At 40.6% G+C, this 17,176-nt stretch overlaps 1 protein-coding gene across 1 annotated transcript in view; it reads left to right on the forward strand.

Moving 5' to 3' along the window:
- The window catches only part of MYH15 (myosin heavy chain 15), a 48,239-nt gene that overhangs the window by 21,341 nt on the left and 9,722 nt on the right, over positions 1-17,176 (forward strand). Inside the window, exons 19-35 of the mRNA XM_009557149.2 lie at positions 1,485-1,552; positions 2,883-2,970; positions 3,201-3,318; positions 3,601-3,724; positions 4,432-4,568; positions 4,941-5,196; positions 5,472-5,714; positions 6,294-6,470; positions 6,993-7,138; positions 7,751-7,841; positions 8,821-9,210; positions 10,120-10,246; positions 11,383-11,501; positions 11,984-12,180; positions 13,223-13,572; positions 14,128-14,252; positions 16,577-16,692. Coding sequence (XP_009555444.2) covers positions 1,485-1,552; positions 2,883-2,970; positions 3,201-3,318; positions 3,601-3,724; positions 4,432-4,568; positions 4,941-5,196; positions 5,472-5,714; positions 6,294-6,470; positions 6,993-7,138; positions 7,751-7,841; positions 8,821-9,210; positions 10,120-10,246; positions 11,383-11,501; positions 11,984-12,180; positions 13,223-13,572; positions 14,128-14,252; positions 16,577-16,692 — 2,872 coding nt within the window. The remainder of the gene's footprint in view (positions 1-1,484; positions 1,553-2,882; positions 2,971-3,200; positions 3,319-3,600; positions 3,725-4,431; positions 4,569-4,940; positions 5,197-5,471; positions 5,715-6,293; positions 6,471-6,992; positions 7,139-7,750; positions 7,842-8,820; positions 9,211-10,119; positions 10,247-11,382; positions 11,502-11,983; positions 12,181-13,222; positions 13,573-14,127; positions 14,253-16,576; positions 16,693-17,176) is intronic.

The raw sequence follows: 17,176 nt of genomic DNA on the forward strand, positions 1-17,176 counted from the left end.
CCTACAAACTAGAACAGCTCTTGTTTCCCACACTGTAGTTTTTGGTGCTAGCCACCCTGAATGAAATAAGAAATACGAAGTTTAAGAGAGAGTTTTGGAATATTCTGTTGGATTATTGGCAAATAGACACTGAAGGTACTTCTGCATCATTCAGCATTGGCGACAGTAGGTGATTTGGCCAATATATCTTCCTCGATGCTTGCTGTTGGTTTTTTGTTTGACAAGACCAATGTATGTCTGAGAATATATTTAAGCTGTATGCATTACACAGAAGTGTTTTATTTGTGAGAAGACAAGTATCAAACAACCAGAAAATCAATCTTAAGTAAATAAGACTCATATTTATTACAAAGATGTAGCTCTTATGTCCTGAAGTTGCAATCACTTACAGCCTATTTATTACTAACCTCAGTTCTATAGATGTTGTTGTCATGAATCATAAGACACTTTCTGAGGAAACAAGCAGGCTGCAGACCTCATAACGTGAATAAGAGACACAGCTAAATATATATATATATATATAACAAAAATCCTGCTGCTAGCAAATTCTTGCTAATTACTGACTTCCTATTTGCCTGTGGATATTCCTGTCAGTTAGAATACTACCTTGCTTTTCCCCAGTGTATGGAAAAATGAACAGCCTGTCCAGATTAGCCTTTTCCAGTCTTGGCACTTTTACTTTCAGCGTGGGAAAGGCTGTGGATAATTGCATCAAGAACATTGCACTCTTCACTTCTTTTACATTGGCTACTGTTGACAGGTGACAGAATATCAGACCTCCTGGGAATGATCTAATGGTCCAGTGTTTAGAAAGCTACAGCAACTGTTGTACATTTTTGGGTTATGTTTGGCTCTTGTGAAATTTCATAAGGGTCATGTCAGGAACTAGCATTCCTTTGGAGTATCTGAGTGATTTGGACTCTGAAGCCTTAAGCAAAATGCAGGACATGCAGAGCTACTATATCTAAAACTACGAAATAAATATTAATTTCCCTCTATTCTGGACTTGCACAAGTTCCATGTTTGCACAGCAGACACGTGAGATTCAGTGTCTATACAGTACAATGTAAAGTATAAATTTCCCTAGGCATGACTTTTCTGCATTATCTCACCTGATAGGATTTTTAATGCTCTACAAATTACCATATTGTTAAAAGTTTGTGGGTTCTTCTTTGATTTAGTCATATTTATGGACTTTTTGCATAACAAGTGATGCTGTGTAGATCTGAAATGCAAACACAATCCAAAAAGCTTACAGTGGTCTCTGACAAAAATCCTAAGTATGGATAGACAGCTGCGAACTTGTGATATATCACACTTTTGAGGTTCAGAATATTTTGTGTAATATTTGAGGAATCAGAGCATCAAGTCTTTCAAAGGAGTTGCACTATTGGAACAGTCTATCTGTCTCCCATGCTTTGCCTGCACCTCTCACTGAGATAAAGATTGTGATATTTCTTTTGTTCTTGTCTTTTTTATCTTAGCTGACCAGGGTGGAGAAAAGAAACGCAAGAAAGGTGCTTCTTTTCAAACTGTTTCTTCATTGCACAAGGTTTGTTTACCTCTTCTCATCTGATGGTTTGAGTTAAGACAATACATTGAAGAAGAATGTTAAGGATTGTCATAGACAAAAAAATGTTGAAATCCAGCATCAGAATTTGATTCTAGGCCTGAGTCATTGCCCTTGGCTAAATGAATATATTGTTATTAAAACTACATTTGTGAGGGGCTGCTCCATTTTATGTTCTTTGAGCATTCAGGAGATTGTATTCAAGCGTTTTCTATTCTATTCGAGAAAGTATCAAAATCTTGTGAAAAAAAATCAATTTGTGTCTTATTGCTTCATGCGTGACAGTGGAATGGGAACTGATTGCAAGGAATTTACTATTCCCTGTCTGATTACTGTTTGTAATTTGATCAGAGCAGTCATGGAAAACAAATGTTGTTGAATGGGGTGTCGTATAGCCTTTTTTCCTGAGCAGTTCCGTCTGCTGGGACCGGCACGTGCTCCTGGTGGAAGCTGGGGAAAAATGGGATTTGTAATTTGCCATCAGTACAGTTTCTTCTGGGTAACGTTGAGAAAGCTGTAATGTAGACAAACCTCAGATAGGGAAGGAAGTAGTCATAACACTTTATCTTGTTTGGATATACTCCTCATGAGGAGAAATCACAGGAAATTGAGACCTGTATCTTAACAGCTGAAGAAGCGTAAAGATAGACGGAGAATTACTCAGACAGTAATTTAATGGTTCACAAATAGAAGCCCACTTTCCAGCACACAAGGAGCTGCTAAGTACCCGGCTCAGGTCATCTCATTTATTGTCCATATGACAAATTTTTAGTTTGAACAGCTGTGCTGATGACATAATATTCCTCCTCTAACGATCTCTATTTTCTACTTACTACACCAAACACTTTCCACAGAGCTCGGTGATCACTGGTAGGTCCTGAACGGTTGGCTACTTCCAAGTTAGCTTGGTGCCTGCCTGGGAGACATCTGCTTGAGATCACTAAAGTGAAAATGTTTGGCCAGGAGAACAAAAAGCTAGCTTTTGTGAGGAACAGGTGGGAAAGGTGAACTATCCTCACTGAGTGGGGAAGTGACTAGGCAAAAATGCAGCTGGCTTTACAGAAATGCTTTGCAGGATGATACTGCATTTTGCTTCTGACATTTCTGGGGTTGTAAGTAAAACACGTGTCTTCTTAAGACTTTGCTAAAACTGATGTGGATTCCTATAATAAAGTTAATTTGTACTTTGGTTTATTTGAACACATTTCTCTGTAATAATTTTGGTAATCTTATCTTTTTGTTGGAGGAAATAAGTGGTTGGATTTCCACTAAACTGCTAAAGCTAATTGTGTTTTTAATATGCCTATTCTAGGAAAATTTAAATAAGCTGATGACTAACCTAAGATCTACAGCCCCTCACTTTGTACGATGCATTATCCCAAATGAATCAAAAACTCCAGGTACGGAAAACGTAACAGTCTTAAAAGATTGGTATATTTGAACTATGTCATTATAATACTTACTTCCAAGTCTCCAGATTGTACTTAAATACTATGTGTGCTGTTCACCTTTTCCAATGGTGTTGCTCTTTCAGGACATGACACCTCACATTTTCCAGTTCCCTTGGTGAAATGAAGAGTAGGCCCTATAGAGAAGGTCTATTTAACTTAGGCTTTGTTTTCCCTTGTAGGTGAAATGGATGCTTTCCTTGTCTTGCATCAGCTCCGCTGTAATGGTGTCCTGGAAGGCATCCGCATTTGCCGTAAGGGTTTCCCAAACAGGGTGCTTTATGCTGACTTTAAACAAAGGTAATGCAGAGCTGTGTTATCTCCTGTCCTAACCTATCAGTCAAAATAGGCAAAGCGTATCTTCTCATTTTTATTTGTGATATTTAATTCTATTCAAGTTTATTTTCTGTCCAGTTTGCCTGAACGTGGAAGACAGAATTCTGCTCTTGCTTGAGTATGTGTAGATGCAAATTAGGAAATTACCCTAGGTGATTTTCTTTTTTAAGTTTTTGGGGAAGAGGGAGGAAAAAAACTCAGCAGAATCTAGGCCAATTTTACTCATTGCTCATCTCTTATTAACAGGTACCGCATTCTGAATCCAGGTGCAATCCCAGAAGATAAGTTTGTGGATAGCAGAAAAGCTGCTGAAAAACTGTTGTCATCTTTAGATGTTGACCATAACCAATATCGGTTTGGACACACCAAGGTAAGCAGAAAAGAACATCGCTGCTTGTGTAAAGAGAAAAGCTATGGATCTAATATCTAATTTGTGGAATAGGATGTCATGCTATTTCTGGTAGTGGTAATTAATGAAGAGTTAATAATACATGAAACCAGCAATATAACAGCAAAGTGATATGAATTTTTAAGCTATGCTAGAGGAATTTTACTTTTCTGGCTCAAGCTCCCCCGCAAAGCTTTCATTACTGCGACACCACAAGTGGACACAGCAGCAGCTGATGGTCCATGCCTCCCAGTAAAACAATAGCGTATTTAATATAATCTAGGTATACTCAAATGTATATGGACCACAAGGTCAGCTGCAGCTTTTGAAATGAGGCCATGTGCAATTATGACATGATCCCATCAGGAGGGATCTCTGGGAGCTGGGAGTTTTGGTTCAGCTGACCTGCTATGAACCCCGCCACAGCTGATAAGTACTGTGGCAAGAAAAATGTGACAATAAAATGGTTTGGCTTATTCAAAACCGGGGAGATGAGACACAGTTTTAAAACAACTTTGGTACTGTACAGTGCAGTCCCTGATACAAGTAATATTTGGCCTTCTTTACTCTTTTACTTTATAAAGTGTCAATAAAAGCACTATTCTTCTGAACGATTTCAATAAGGAAACTTGTGTAAGTCTGGAATAAAATCATTGTTTATGGTGAAATGACACATGTGCATGTACCAGGTGTTCTTCAAGGCTGGTCTCTTGGGCCATCTAGAAGAAATGAGGGATGAGAGACTTGCCAAAATCTTAACAATGATCCAGGCAAGAGCACGTGGCAGACTGATGCGGATTGAATTTCAGAAGATAGTGGAACGCAGGTATGAAGGCACCCTCTTATATCTTAACAGATAATTAGTCATTACCATCTAATTATATTTGGAATAGAGACATTATTACGGTCCCTGAAGCTATAGCTAACCCTAAATTTAAGGTTTAAAGTGGATGTATGATAAAAATAATAGCAACTCTACATTAATTGCCTGCAGCTCTGGTAAAAATCAGATTTGGAAATTTTTCATGTCCCTGAAGATCAAGAGATATGCAGGAAGTTTCTTGCCTATTTTGGAACCTAGTTCCATAAAAATTACAGAGGACAAAGCCATGAAACTGACCAAGAATGAAAAACAGCCTCACTTTCTCAATTTAGGCTAAGCTTTAGGGAATTTTCTTTTGTTTTCTTCTTAAACCAGGGATGCCCTTCTTGTAATTCAGTGGAACATCCGTGCTTTTATGGCTGTGAAGAACTGGCCCTGGATGAAGCTTTTCTTTAAGATCAAACCTCTTCTGAAATCTGCAGAAACTGAAAAGGAGATGGCCAACATGAAGGAAGAGTTCTTGAAACTGAAGGAGGCCCTGGAAAAATCTGAAGCCAGGAGAAAAGAACTTGAAGAAAAGCAAGTCTCTCTAGTTCAGGAAAAAAATGATTTGCTTCTCCAGCTCCAAGCTGTGAGTAGACACATATACACATATATTTATTTCATGTTCTTCGAAACTCAAAGGCTTGCAGACCAGGCTCTTAATGCAAATCAATTAAAATAAGCTATTGGTGTTATCAGAGTCTCGCTAAAAATTAGAGCAGATAGAAAGTCTCTTGTTCTGGTATATAACCTTACGCTGCTCTGTAGCATTGGATCAGGCTCTCTAACCACTTAGAGGGGGGAAGTGAGGGGAAAAAAAAGGGCCAGGTAGTCATTGCTGTCCTCTTCCTTGTGTCACACCAGGAGCAAGACACTCTGGCAGATGCTGAAGAACGATGTGACTTGTTGATTAAATCCAAGATTCAGCTAGAGGCCAAAGTCAAGGAACTGACGGAGCGAGTTGAGGATGAGGAAGAGATGAATTCTGAGCTGACTTCTAAGAAGAGAAAATTGGAAGATGAGTGCTCAGAGCTCAAGAAAGATATTGATGACCTTGAAATAACACTTGCAAAAGTAGAGAAAGAGAAGCATGCTACTGAAAACAAGGTACATCTAAAACTCCATCATGTATTCAAAAAGAGATTGGGCATGGATTACCTTTATGACAAGAGATACTGGTCTTCTGATGCTTTTACACTCTGTTTTATAGGCCATACTGAAGAATCAGTATATACAGGGTTATTTAACCTTATGAGAGAAAATCTTAACTCTGAGCCTAAGTTTCCCTTTTTTCAAAGTAAGCTTTGCTGCAATTCAGCTGAAGAATTATGTCTAGTTTGGACATTTTTAAGTAAACTATTTTCTGCTGTAATCATAAGTTCTTCCAGCTCTTCTTCTTCGAGCTTGTAAATGTAAACTTCATCTCCTACTTCTGTCAGAGGGAATCAGAAGTAGGAGTTCACCACAATGGGAGTGACACTGAAAAGAATTTAGTAAATTTGAAATAATGTAAAAAATCCACAAGAAGAGCTGGTCCCCTTGATGAAAATTTCACTCAAAAAGCCACAAGAGGCTGGGCAGGGGAGAAATGTCTTTCTTTCCATGCATACAAGACAGTCATTTGAGCCAGGTAATGATAATACCTTGCTACGAAGTCTAACAAATGCATCTTCCTTTTTCACACAGGTTAAAAATCTGACAGAAGAAATGGCAACTCTTGATGAGAACATCAGCAAACTTGCTAAGGAGAAAAAGTCCTTGCAGGAAGCTCACCAGCAAGTTCTGGATGACCTACAAGCAGAGGAGGACAAGGTCAACACACTGAGCAAAGCTAAAGTGAAACTGGAACAGCAAGTAGATGATGTAAGCTGGCTCTGCCCTTGTGTTTGCCCAGGCTAGTCTACCACTTACAGTTTTCTTGAGTCTGAAATGTTGCAAAGCTTTGAAATGTATTCCTATCCTTTCAGAAATGATTGAGGATTTAGAAATGCAGTCTTTGTATTGTCTGTAAAAGGTATATTTACAGGAACGCTATAAAAACTTATCTGCGTAGTTCAGTCTTTGAAAGGAGTGTGATAACGAGGGAAAATCTACTCAGTTTGTATTTGCATATTGACTGGCATGAAGTCAAACAGAACTTTGCTACTAAGAGAACTGTAATGCTTGCACAAATGTAAAGCATGGACTAAGACTTGTGTTACATTTCATTAGCCTGTAGGCCCACTGACTGCTAGAAACCAAAAAAATGTAAAATAGGCTGCTTGTACTTAAGTACTTCTGCTTTGCACCATGCTAGAGCTCAGCACAAAACCAGGCTTAGCATATGTTTGATTGTTTTAAATCATCTCTGTTCAATATATTTAATAAGTAACTTTGTTCCTAAAGCTTGAGGGCTCACTTGAACAAGAAAAGAAAGTGAGGATGGATCTAGAAAGGGCAAAACGCAAACTGGAAGGGGATTTGAAGCTGACCCAAGAGAGTGTCATGGACTTGGAGAACGATAAGCTGCAGATGGAAGAAAAGCTAAAAAAGTAAGAGATTGATACTGTTGTACCAAATAGAGCAACAGAGTTACTGCAGTCATTTCAGAGCCTTCAAGTGTGTTATCCTGCTCTGATGGTGGCTACAGGAAATTTCATGAGGAAAGAGTACGTAGCCAAGGAAGGAGGGAAAAATCACTTTTACATGTGCCTGGCACACCTGAAATGCTAGAAGTCATTACACTTTCCAGCATTAAAAAAAAAAACAAACCACAACAATCAAGACCACCCTTCTATGTTTTTCATTGCTTGTAGGAGAAAGCAGAAGGAAGTCTCTAAAAAGTTGTTCATTCCAACTACTTGTGACAATATTGTTGAAAGACCTGACTCTGTCAAATATATTTTTCCATTGAGTCTGAAAATAACATTACTTTTGTATGATACGAAGAATCAGAAATTTAATTGCACAAATGCATGCAGAGTCTTGACTTGGAAAATGCTACTTAGAGGAAGATGTGTTTTCATGCAAATATCAATACATGAGGATTGCTTTCATTTTTAGATATGTTACAAGTTTTATTGAACAACTTTCTAAAGATTACAAAAGCCTAACTTCAAGCTACAGGGAAAATTGTCACAGTAGGATTTTCCTTTCTGTGGCAGGAAAGAATTTGAAATGAGCCAGCTGAATTCCAAGATAGAAGATGAACAAGCTATAGTGATGCAGCTGCAGAAGAAGATCAAGGAGCTTCAGGTCAGCTTGCTTCTTCCTCATTTATCTTAGCATGAGTTTTTCTTTGTGCCTCACTGAAAGGCTCTGCAGAGACTTTTCATGGCTAGCTGCAGCTCAGCTTTGAAACCCAACAAGGTGCACCTTTGTAGCTTCCCAGAATGATTCTTTTACCCCTCAGGATGCTTGCTCTGTAATGGCTCCTTCCCAGTTGTAGGACGTATGACCACAGAATGCTAGTGGTTTCAGCCAAGGCAGAAAGACTCTGGTGTTTTGTTTTAAGCAAATAATATTGTTCCAAACCATGGAGCTGAAGATGGATGCTGGGGAGGAGTTCAGCAGTGATAAGGATGAATTTAAAACTTAGGGGAAGGGATGAAATGCACAGGTTATTTTCAGAGAAATTAATAGGTCAAAGAGAGTCGGCACAGTTCAAACAAAATGTCTTAACCCAAAATATCAGTCCAGTTTTTTGTAAAGAACATTTGCATAACTTGGATGTGAAATGCGGATTGGTCAAAATATTTCATAAAAGAGAGTGTTCCTAATGAATATTCATTATTTATGCAATTCTACACACTGCTGTATTTGAAATCTTGTCTTAACACTCCTAGAGAGAAGTTACTTCAGTCAGAGAGCTCTTAAAATGAGAGCAAAAAGTTCCCCCTTCAATGACAATTTGTTGCTGCTACTCCTACCATCAAGTAGCTTCTCTCAGGTACTTCAACTGGATGTCAAGTACATGTGTATAAGGTCAATGCAGGTGATTTAAATGTCTTGAACTAGAGCTTGGAGACCAATCTACTGTGAGAAAGATGTGACTCATCATTATTACTTTAGCTCAAGATCTGATTTATTGCTAGAAATGGGCAAGTTCCTGTGCTTCCACCTGAGTTGTAAAGTGTGGGCTGGCAGAGGGTTTAACAATTTGTAAGGTGCTTCAAGATATTCCTATGGGAATCATCATGAGGGCGACCCAAAGGTTCTTGTGTCTCTTTGGTAGGCTCGTATAGAAGAATTAGAAGAGGAGTTGGAAGCAGAAAGAGCCGCTCGAGCCAAGGTGGAAAAGCAGAGATCAGATTTGGCCCGAGAGCTGGAGGAATTAAGTGAGCGACTTGAGGAGGCTGGGGGAGCCACAGCTGCCCAGCTGGAGATGAACAAGAAACGTGAGGCAGAGTTCCTGAAGCTGCGGAGGGACCTCGAGGAGGCCACACTGCACTACGAAGCCACAGCCGCCACCCTGAGGAAGAAGCATGCAGACAGTGTAGCTGAGATGGGGGAGCAGCTGGACAACCTGCAGCGGGTCAAGCAGAAACTGGAAAAGGAGAAAAGCGAGCTAAAGATGGAAGTGGATGATCTGACATCCAACATGGAGCAGATGGTCAAGGGAAAAGTAAGGGTCCTGAGTCTTCCCAAACCCTCAAATGTCATGTGTAACTAAGACCAGTCTGAAGGTTTCCCAGAGAACCTGGTAGGGCTGAAGTGTTTCAGAAGGTGGTGCCTTGCAATCTGAGGGTGTTTATTTGCACAATGTCCTCCTTTCCCCAGATGGTGGTATAATCCTTCTTACCTGGAGATGGGACAGTAATTAAGATAGCCTTTCTAAAACACATAATACATCCTCAGTCACAGGCATATTGTTTATCCGTATAAGTCAGAGCACTAAACTGTGTCACTTAAATTGTGCTTTCCTAGGCTAGTGATGACTGGGGTAATGCCATCGAAGGGTGGATATCTCCCATCCTAAGCAGAGTCCTCTCTCAAATCATGCCCTTAGTTCACAGGTTTTTACAGTGAATTTTGTTTCTTGAGTAGAAAATTTTGGTAGCTTTCAGAGCACTTGAAAGAGATTTTTCAGTGCTAGTGAAGAAAAGAAATTTCAATATGCTGAGATTTAGAAAGCTGTCATCAAACTCAATTTATGATAAATGGAAATTAAAGCAGAATCAGTAAAGCAATTTTCATTGGAGGTGATTTTCCCATCTAGCAATTATAAGCCTCATGCCTGAACTTCAGAGGCACGTGATTGCTTTTGAAGTTCTTGAACAGTCTTTTTAATGCTGGTGCTTCAGCTCAGAATACAGTTCAGGGAAAACAAATGGGAAAGGTGACCTGGCTGGAGGAGATCCTTGGCCTGAGACTGTAGACAGAGATTTGCTGCTGTGGTCTTTGTGTCTTTGCTATCTGTGCTTCTCTCTTTCTCTGAAATGCAAACAAAACAAGGATATGTTTGGAAGGGTGCTGCTTCCAAATGGCTGCTTGGATGCTACAGATCTGTTATGTCTCTTGTGATTCCTGTTAGGCAAATGCAGAGAAACTTTGTCGCACTTATGAAGACCATCTGAATGAGACAAAAACTAAACTTGAGGAAATGACTCGCCTCATGAATGACCTCACTACTCAGAAGACAAAACTCCAGAGTGAGAATGGTATGTGTGTGTTCAGCCTAAGCTAAGTTACTGAGAAACAGTCTACCAAGTGCGTCTCCGCTCAAGGTCTGTGAGATGTATTATGCAATGGCATCTGCTTCAAGGTGGCTGGAGTAGAATTGCTGAACAAAGTAGTGGCTTTGTGTCTTTTCACTTTACTGTCTTTGTATTTTTATAACCTTGGTGGTGGAATAACAACCTTGCCTTCCACTGGCTTTTAAAACAAGCCTATAACCATATTTACCAGCATAGTGCAATGCCATCTCACGAGCTGAAGTGGATGTGCTGGCTATGTATCCAGCTTCAGGAACAAAGACATGTTCATCTATCTTGCAGTGCTAGAGGGGAGATGTAGGGGTTGACATACTACTGCTGTGTGTGTAAATACTATCTTCCTCAGCATGATCTTGGGCATTGCACTCTAAAAGACGTTCACATTTGACCAAAACTACCACATGTCCTCTTACTGCTTGCTACCATTTTTTACCAGAGCAGTACTTCTCTGCATCCTCGTCAAATATCACTGTTCTGTGAATTTTTAAAGACATATTTTTCATTTCCTGACTGTTTTCATGTTAGTTCTATGTACTCCCATGAGGCTGCGGTTCCCACCTTGCAGTTACACACTTCTTGTAATAAATTAAGTTTTCCTTATGTATCCCTCTGTTCTGTACACTGGTAATTGTGAGGTTCTCAGGGTGCTTTGTAACCCTCTGAAAAGAAGTCTGTGGAAAAACCACATAAAGTAGCAAAGAAAAGTATAAACAAAGGCAGCTACAACTGTCTGTGAGAGTAAACATCAATCTAGTCTGATCCTTGAGCTGAACTAGAATTAATGAATCAAGGTATTGGCAGTAAAAATAATAATAAAGGAGGGGGGAAGAAAAAACTACAAACATAAAACCCACAAAAACAAACAAACAAAAACAAACAAACAAAAAAAAAAACCCAAAAAACGGACAAACACACATCTAAGAAAAACTGTCCTGGTGAAGTGTCTCATAGTTACCACTTTGGAAGAAGCTTCACAAGAGACCAGACACAATCACTGTTAGTTCTTTTCATCAGCAGAATTGGACAGATGGGATTTTGGGTCTTACCCTTTTTTTTTTTTTTTGTGTTAAATCCTGTGACAGGGGAATTTGTAAGACAGCTTGAAGAGAAGGAGTCACTGATAAGTCAGCTGTCCCGGGGGAAAACATCATTTACACAACAGATTGAAGAACTTAGGAGGCAGCTAGAAGAGGAAACCAAGGTAACGTTTTGATTGTGTCTCATTCATTGAGGTGGAACAGGGAAAACTGTTCATGTTCACTTATAACCTGAGTAAAAGCTAAAATAAGACATAGGAATAAGAATGCTTCCTGGTAATTGTACTAATATAAGTTCCTGCCGGTAACTGAGGCAAGTCATAGGAGAAGAGTTTGGGAAATAATCAACTTCCATAATTGCTAATTAAAACTTAGTAGTATAGACAAAATCTCAGATCTTGCATCTTAAAAGTGTGGATGCTTCTGCAAAGATGTTAGTCATCATCTACGCTTCCTCAGCAGGTCACCAGTTAGGAATGACTTCGAACATTTTGCATCTCACTTGACCTGGACTGTCAGGTCAAGAGGCAAAACGAAAAAGAAAAAAAAAAAGGAGACTTAAGCCTTCATTGGAATTTCTGGGGGCTGTTGGTTTGGGGTTTGCTGTTGGTAACTGTAAGATGCTGTGACCTTTATATCCCTGCAGTCCAAAAATGCCCTGGCTCATGCCCTGCAAGCAGCTAGGCATGACTGCGATCTCTTGCGGGAGCAGTATGAGGAGGAGCAAGAAGCCAAGGCAGAACTGCAGCGGGCACTCTCCAAGGGAAATGCAGAAGTGGCACAGTGGAGAACAAAGTATGAGACTGATGCCATTCAGAGAACTGAGGAGCTGGAAGATGCCAAGTAAGTGGGTTATGCAGGCTTCATCATGCCCTCAGCTGCGAGGACTCTGTTCCCTTGGTCTTGTTATCTTGTTAAAGCCCTGGGCCTTGGGAGCTAAGGAAATAGGGCAATCTGGTTGGAAAAAGTGCTCTGGCTCATTGCTGTCATTTGTAGCTGTCTTTCTCCTGTTCTTTTCATTGTCTGGGCAGGTCAATGTTTCTGCTGAGTCCTTGTCCTTGCGATAGTGGATATGCATACTGGGATTTATTTAAGAACTAACAAGATTAAATTACCCTTCTTGGTTATCTCAGACACTTATTTGCTTTGCCCCAGACCAGTGCTATGTTCCTTAGTCCTTGACTTCCCTTCCCAGCAAGGAGATGATGGCTGCTTCAAGAAGGCAGGGCAGAAAGTCGTGTTGGCTTGTGCTGTGCAGCCACTCATGATTCCCAGTCTCTGATGTTATTGTGCAAAGTCTTTGAGCATCTCCAGCACCTGCCTCCAAATATCTCTGATGTGCACCAGTCCTCCTCCACCTCCAGTACATTTTCTCTATCTGGCATCTTCACTTCTTTCTGGGCCCTTCTCTTTTCAGGACCTGTTCTTCTTATCAGGACTCCCAGCCTCCTGTTTTTGCAGTCTAAACAGTCTATGAAGAAAATCTCAGGGTGTGACCAGACATCCTGGTTCTGTTTCACATTTCTCAGTTGGAGGAATGTGACGCTTCCGTTTAGATCAAGTGTTACCAAAATTTACAGCCAGCCCATCCCAGACACAGATAGCATGTAGCAGGCTGCTGCTTCAGAGTTCAAAAGTTCAATATCAAATATTCACACATACATGCATAAAATTTTCTGCTGCATATCAGCATTCATAATTTAAGCTGGTTATTTGCCTGTCATAGACCCTTCTTTCTAGAGGCTCAATTTCCCTGTTTCTTCCCCTCGCTCCCCTTCCCAGTTTCCCCTTTAAAAAAACTGATTAATTGGTTTGGTGTCATTTTTTCGGGATAGCATGGCAGAAGTGGCTGTGAGTCATTTCACTGTCTCTTCCCACCTGATAGGAAAAAGCTTGCTGCTCGCCTTCAAGAAGCTGAGGAAGCAATCGAGGCGGCCAATGCTAAGTGCTCTTCTCTGGAAAAGACAAAGCACAGGCTGCAGAATGAGCTGGAGGACATGATGATTGACCTGGAGAAGGCCAACTCGGCAGCTGCTTCCCTGGACAAGAAGCAACGTGGGTTTGACAAGATCATCAATGACTGGAAGCAGAAGTATGAAGAGTCACAGGCTGAGCTGGAGGCTTCACAGAAGGAGGCCCGTGGCCTCAGCACCGAGCTCTTCAAGCTAAAAAATGCCTACGAGGAGACACTGGACCATCTGGAGACATTGAAACGGGAAAACAAGAACCTCCAAGGTAGGCTTCATTCAGGCCCCATCTCCAGTGGAAGAAGAGCCGCACCAGCATGAGGAACCAGGCAGCTGGAGGGATGCAGGTGCCCTGTAACAGCTGTGGGGAAAGGCATTTCTCTCCTCCCTGAGACTAACCTTCTGCTGTGTTTTCTAGCACCAACTGATGCTGGTGGTAAAAGTTTTAAACATAGAAATTGGTATGGCTAGAGGAAAGCAGACTTCCCTTTGCTCACATGTCACTGGCAGAAGTGCCAGTCTCAGGGGAAGAACAAGATGACAAAGGTGCACCAGATGAAGCCTCGACATCTCCCAAAGCAGAGCATAGTGTTGCTAGCCTGCAGATCACAGATAAAAAATAAACTACTGTGACCTTAAAAAATGTTTATAAGAAAGTCTGTGCCTTCAAGTTAGTCAGGTAAAAAAATTCCTGTAATTGGAAGTAACACAGTGCTTGTGTACAGACGAGGTAATAGTTTGAGGGTCCTGTATTCACACTCTGATAATTGCAGTATGTTTGGTACACTCTGATGGTTAAATCTGTCCATTCTTTTTCTTTCAGAGGAGATTTCTGATCTGACCAATCAGATTAGTGAAGGAAACAAAAGCCTCCATGAAATAGAAAAAATCAAGAAACAAGTTGAACAAGAGAAATCAGAAGTTCAACTGGCTTTAGAAGAAGCAGAGGTGAGGAAAGAAATCTCAAAGGAAGTGGAAAGGATGTCTTTATCACAATTTTCCTTCCTTTTTCAACCTTCCAGCAACACAGCCAATGTGTTGATTGTTAGCAAGCTCCCAGCTTCTCTGGTCTTGCCTGTGTTTTCAAGAGTAACTGGAGACTTTTGGAAATGTCAGCTTTCAGATCATCACTGGAGGCTCTTTTAAAGGAGGTGCCCTGCAGGTTTTGAGATTTTGTTTTAGAGGTTTTTTCTTCTCATTTTCAGGAAGCGCAGAAATCTTCTGCCCACCTCCCAAAAATTCAGTCCTTGCTCATTTCAGCACAGAATATTTCAGTCTTTCAGGAAAGAGAAACTATTGAGAATTATGGTCTTATACTATTTTATCAGACATTTCTAGTGTCTAGTTTCCAACAGACACTGTTTCCAACAGTGAATTCACCATTTACTGGTTTTGAGAATAAGAAAACAAACCTTCTGATGACTTTGCATTATGTAAGGTCTCAGATACTGTGCTGGATACTGCCGCCTGCTTAAAAAAAAATGGTAGCAGTCTCAGAAATCAAATGAAAACAGACAATTTAGAAAATCTTTGACTCCAGGAGTTTGGTAAATAAATTCAGTATCACTGCATTAATTTCTACAGTGGCAAGTATGCAAGTACCCGAGAGGGGTGTCTCATCCCAGTTTCCAGAAACAAGCCAACAATACTGAACAAGCCAAAAGGAAATCCTGGTTGTTCACTTAAAGGGCTCAGTTGTCAGGTTCTTTTAAAGTTTGTTTCATTGCAGAGCTAAGAAGGGATGTGGGCGTTGCTGGCTAGAAGCAACAGAGCACATAGCAAAGGATTTTTAGTGAAGGCTGCATTTCTTTTGAATTTTACTCTAAATAATATTTGCTAAATTGAACATCACCCAGTGACATGAATCTATTAATACCTTAAATACTGTGCACCTTTTGTCTGTTACAGGATGCTTTATACTTTGCAGGGATTTCACAGCCAAACAAACAGGTGTCATGATCAGAGCAGAGGAAAGCACATGTCTTTCTTCCACAGCTCTGACATGCAGAGAGTGGTTATACGGTCTGTCAATAAACTTTTCTTGCTAGGAAGAATGCATCGATTCTTGAAGGATCTAAGCAGCACACTTTACTTTCCTGAACTGTGTAGAATGGGTCAGTGATATTAGGAACTAACAAAAGTAAAGTGGTGATGTATTTTATTTCAATTGTGAAAGAAATGGTTTAATGCAGATTTTCTCCCTTCCTTGTGAATTTGGGTCTCTGGCAGTTACCACTGGTAGCACAGGACCTATGTGTGCCGTTCCCACTAACATGTTGTGCCTCCTTGGCGTGAAGTGTGCGTTTGACTGACCTTTGTCTGCTGCATGGTGGCCAGAGACTAGCAAGGATTTTGTACAGCTTTGTCTTCAGAATCTCCGTTCTGCTTCTATCATTTCAAGGGATGCATAGCTAAGCCTGTGCAATCCTACCCTTCAGAGAACACTTCCAAAACGCATGGTGCTCAGTTCTACGCTTTCCTTCCCTGTTTGATGTGAGCAGCAAGGAGCTAGAATGCCACTGAGCCTGGTTTATGCAAGACCTGGAAGTCAGAGGCCCTGTTATTTCACTATGGGCTGTTGTCAGCTTAGCTCTTGACTTCCATATGAGAGAGATGTAAGCAAAAAACATAATAACAAATCTCCCTTGTTTCATAGAGGTGTCTTCATGTTAATTGGAAAGAGCAGACAGAGTGTTTTTGCATTTTGCCCTATAGAGTGGATGTCTGTTATTCCTTTCCTTGAAGTCATATTGCCCAATAACATTGTATAATTGGAAGGCCTTCAACACTTCATGATTTAGAGAGACCTTTGTTCGCTGGGGGATATGTAGACCTCTTCACCCCCTCGACAAAATTCTTGCTTTAGCTTTTGCCTATCCCTTACAAGCCTGTGAATTTCCAGAGGGTGTCTGTACAAGGGTGCAGAGTGAGGAACGTCTGTTGATATCAGAACTACGCAGACAGGACCTAAGGCATTTTTTTGTGAGCCACAGACCACTTAATAATCTGTCCTCTGAGGAGCTTGCTACTCAGTTTTCTTGCTGCTCAGTTTTCCAGCTGCCAGCTCGCATTAGAAGGTAAACAAATGCATTGGTTTGCCATGTAAGCCGCTCATGTTCTTGCCTAGAGAGAGAGGCACGGTGGAAACAATGCTATTGGGAATGGGAAGAAAAGTGTGAAGGAAACATATTTGTGCAGCAGGTCATGATTTGAAAGAAATAAAATAAAATAGCAACCTCTGACCTGCAAGCTCTTGGTGCTTTCTGTTTCAGGGAGCTTTGGAACATGAAGAAAGTAAGACCCTTCGTTTTCAGCTTGAACTTTCTCAGCTTAAAGCAGACTTTGAAAGGAAACTGACGGAAAAGGATGAAGAAATGGAAAATATAAGGTACTGTGCAGGAAGCAGCATGTTTTTTAAGGGGAAAGTCTCAAAATACTAGAAATACTCTCAAGACTCAAACACCACAGGTTGTCATGCCAGCACAAGCGCATACTGTCTGTACCAGATACCAGAATAGCTCTGGTTATTTGCCAAAGGGTAGCCCTACCACATTGCTATCTCTTAGTTCAAACGTTCCTATCAGTTCAGTCTCTGCCAGCATACACATACTTATCACATAGCAGCCATAAGACAATTGACTGGCACAACCAAGTCACAGCAGACCAAGGGCCACAAAGTCTGTAAGTTTACAGTGTGGAGATAAGTAGGTATAGAGACCTGCATTCTTCTTATTCTATAGGTTGGCTGTCTCTCAGGGGGAACCACAGAGAAAATCAACAGTGCTACCTTAGTGGTGCTCAAACCTACGTTATCTGAAAGCAATCTTTAGCTTTGCATTTAGTTAATTTGTGCAGTTATAGCTACACTGATT

This window comes from Cuculus canorus, chromosome 1 (genome assembly GCF_017976375.1).
Source record: "Cuculus canorus isolate bCucCan1 chromosome 1, bCucCan1.pri, whole genome shotgun sequence".
NCBI lineage: Eukaryota > Metazoa > Chordata > Aves > Cuculiformes > Cuculidae > Cuculus > Cuculus canorus.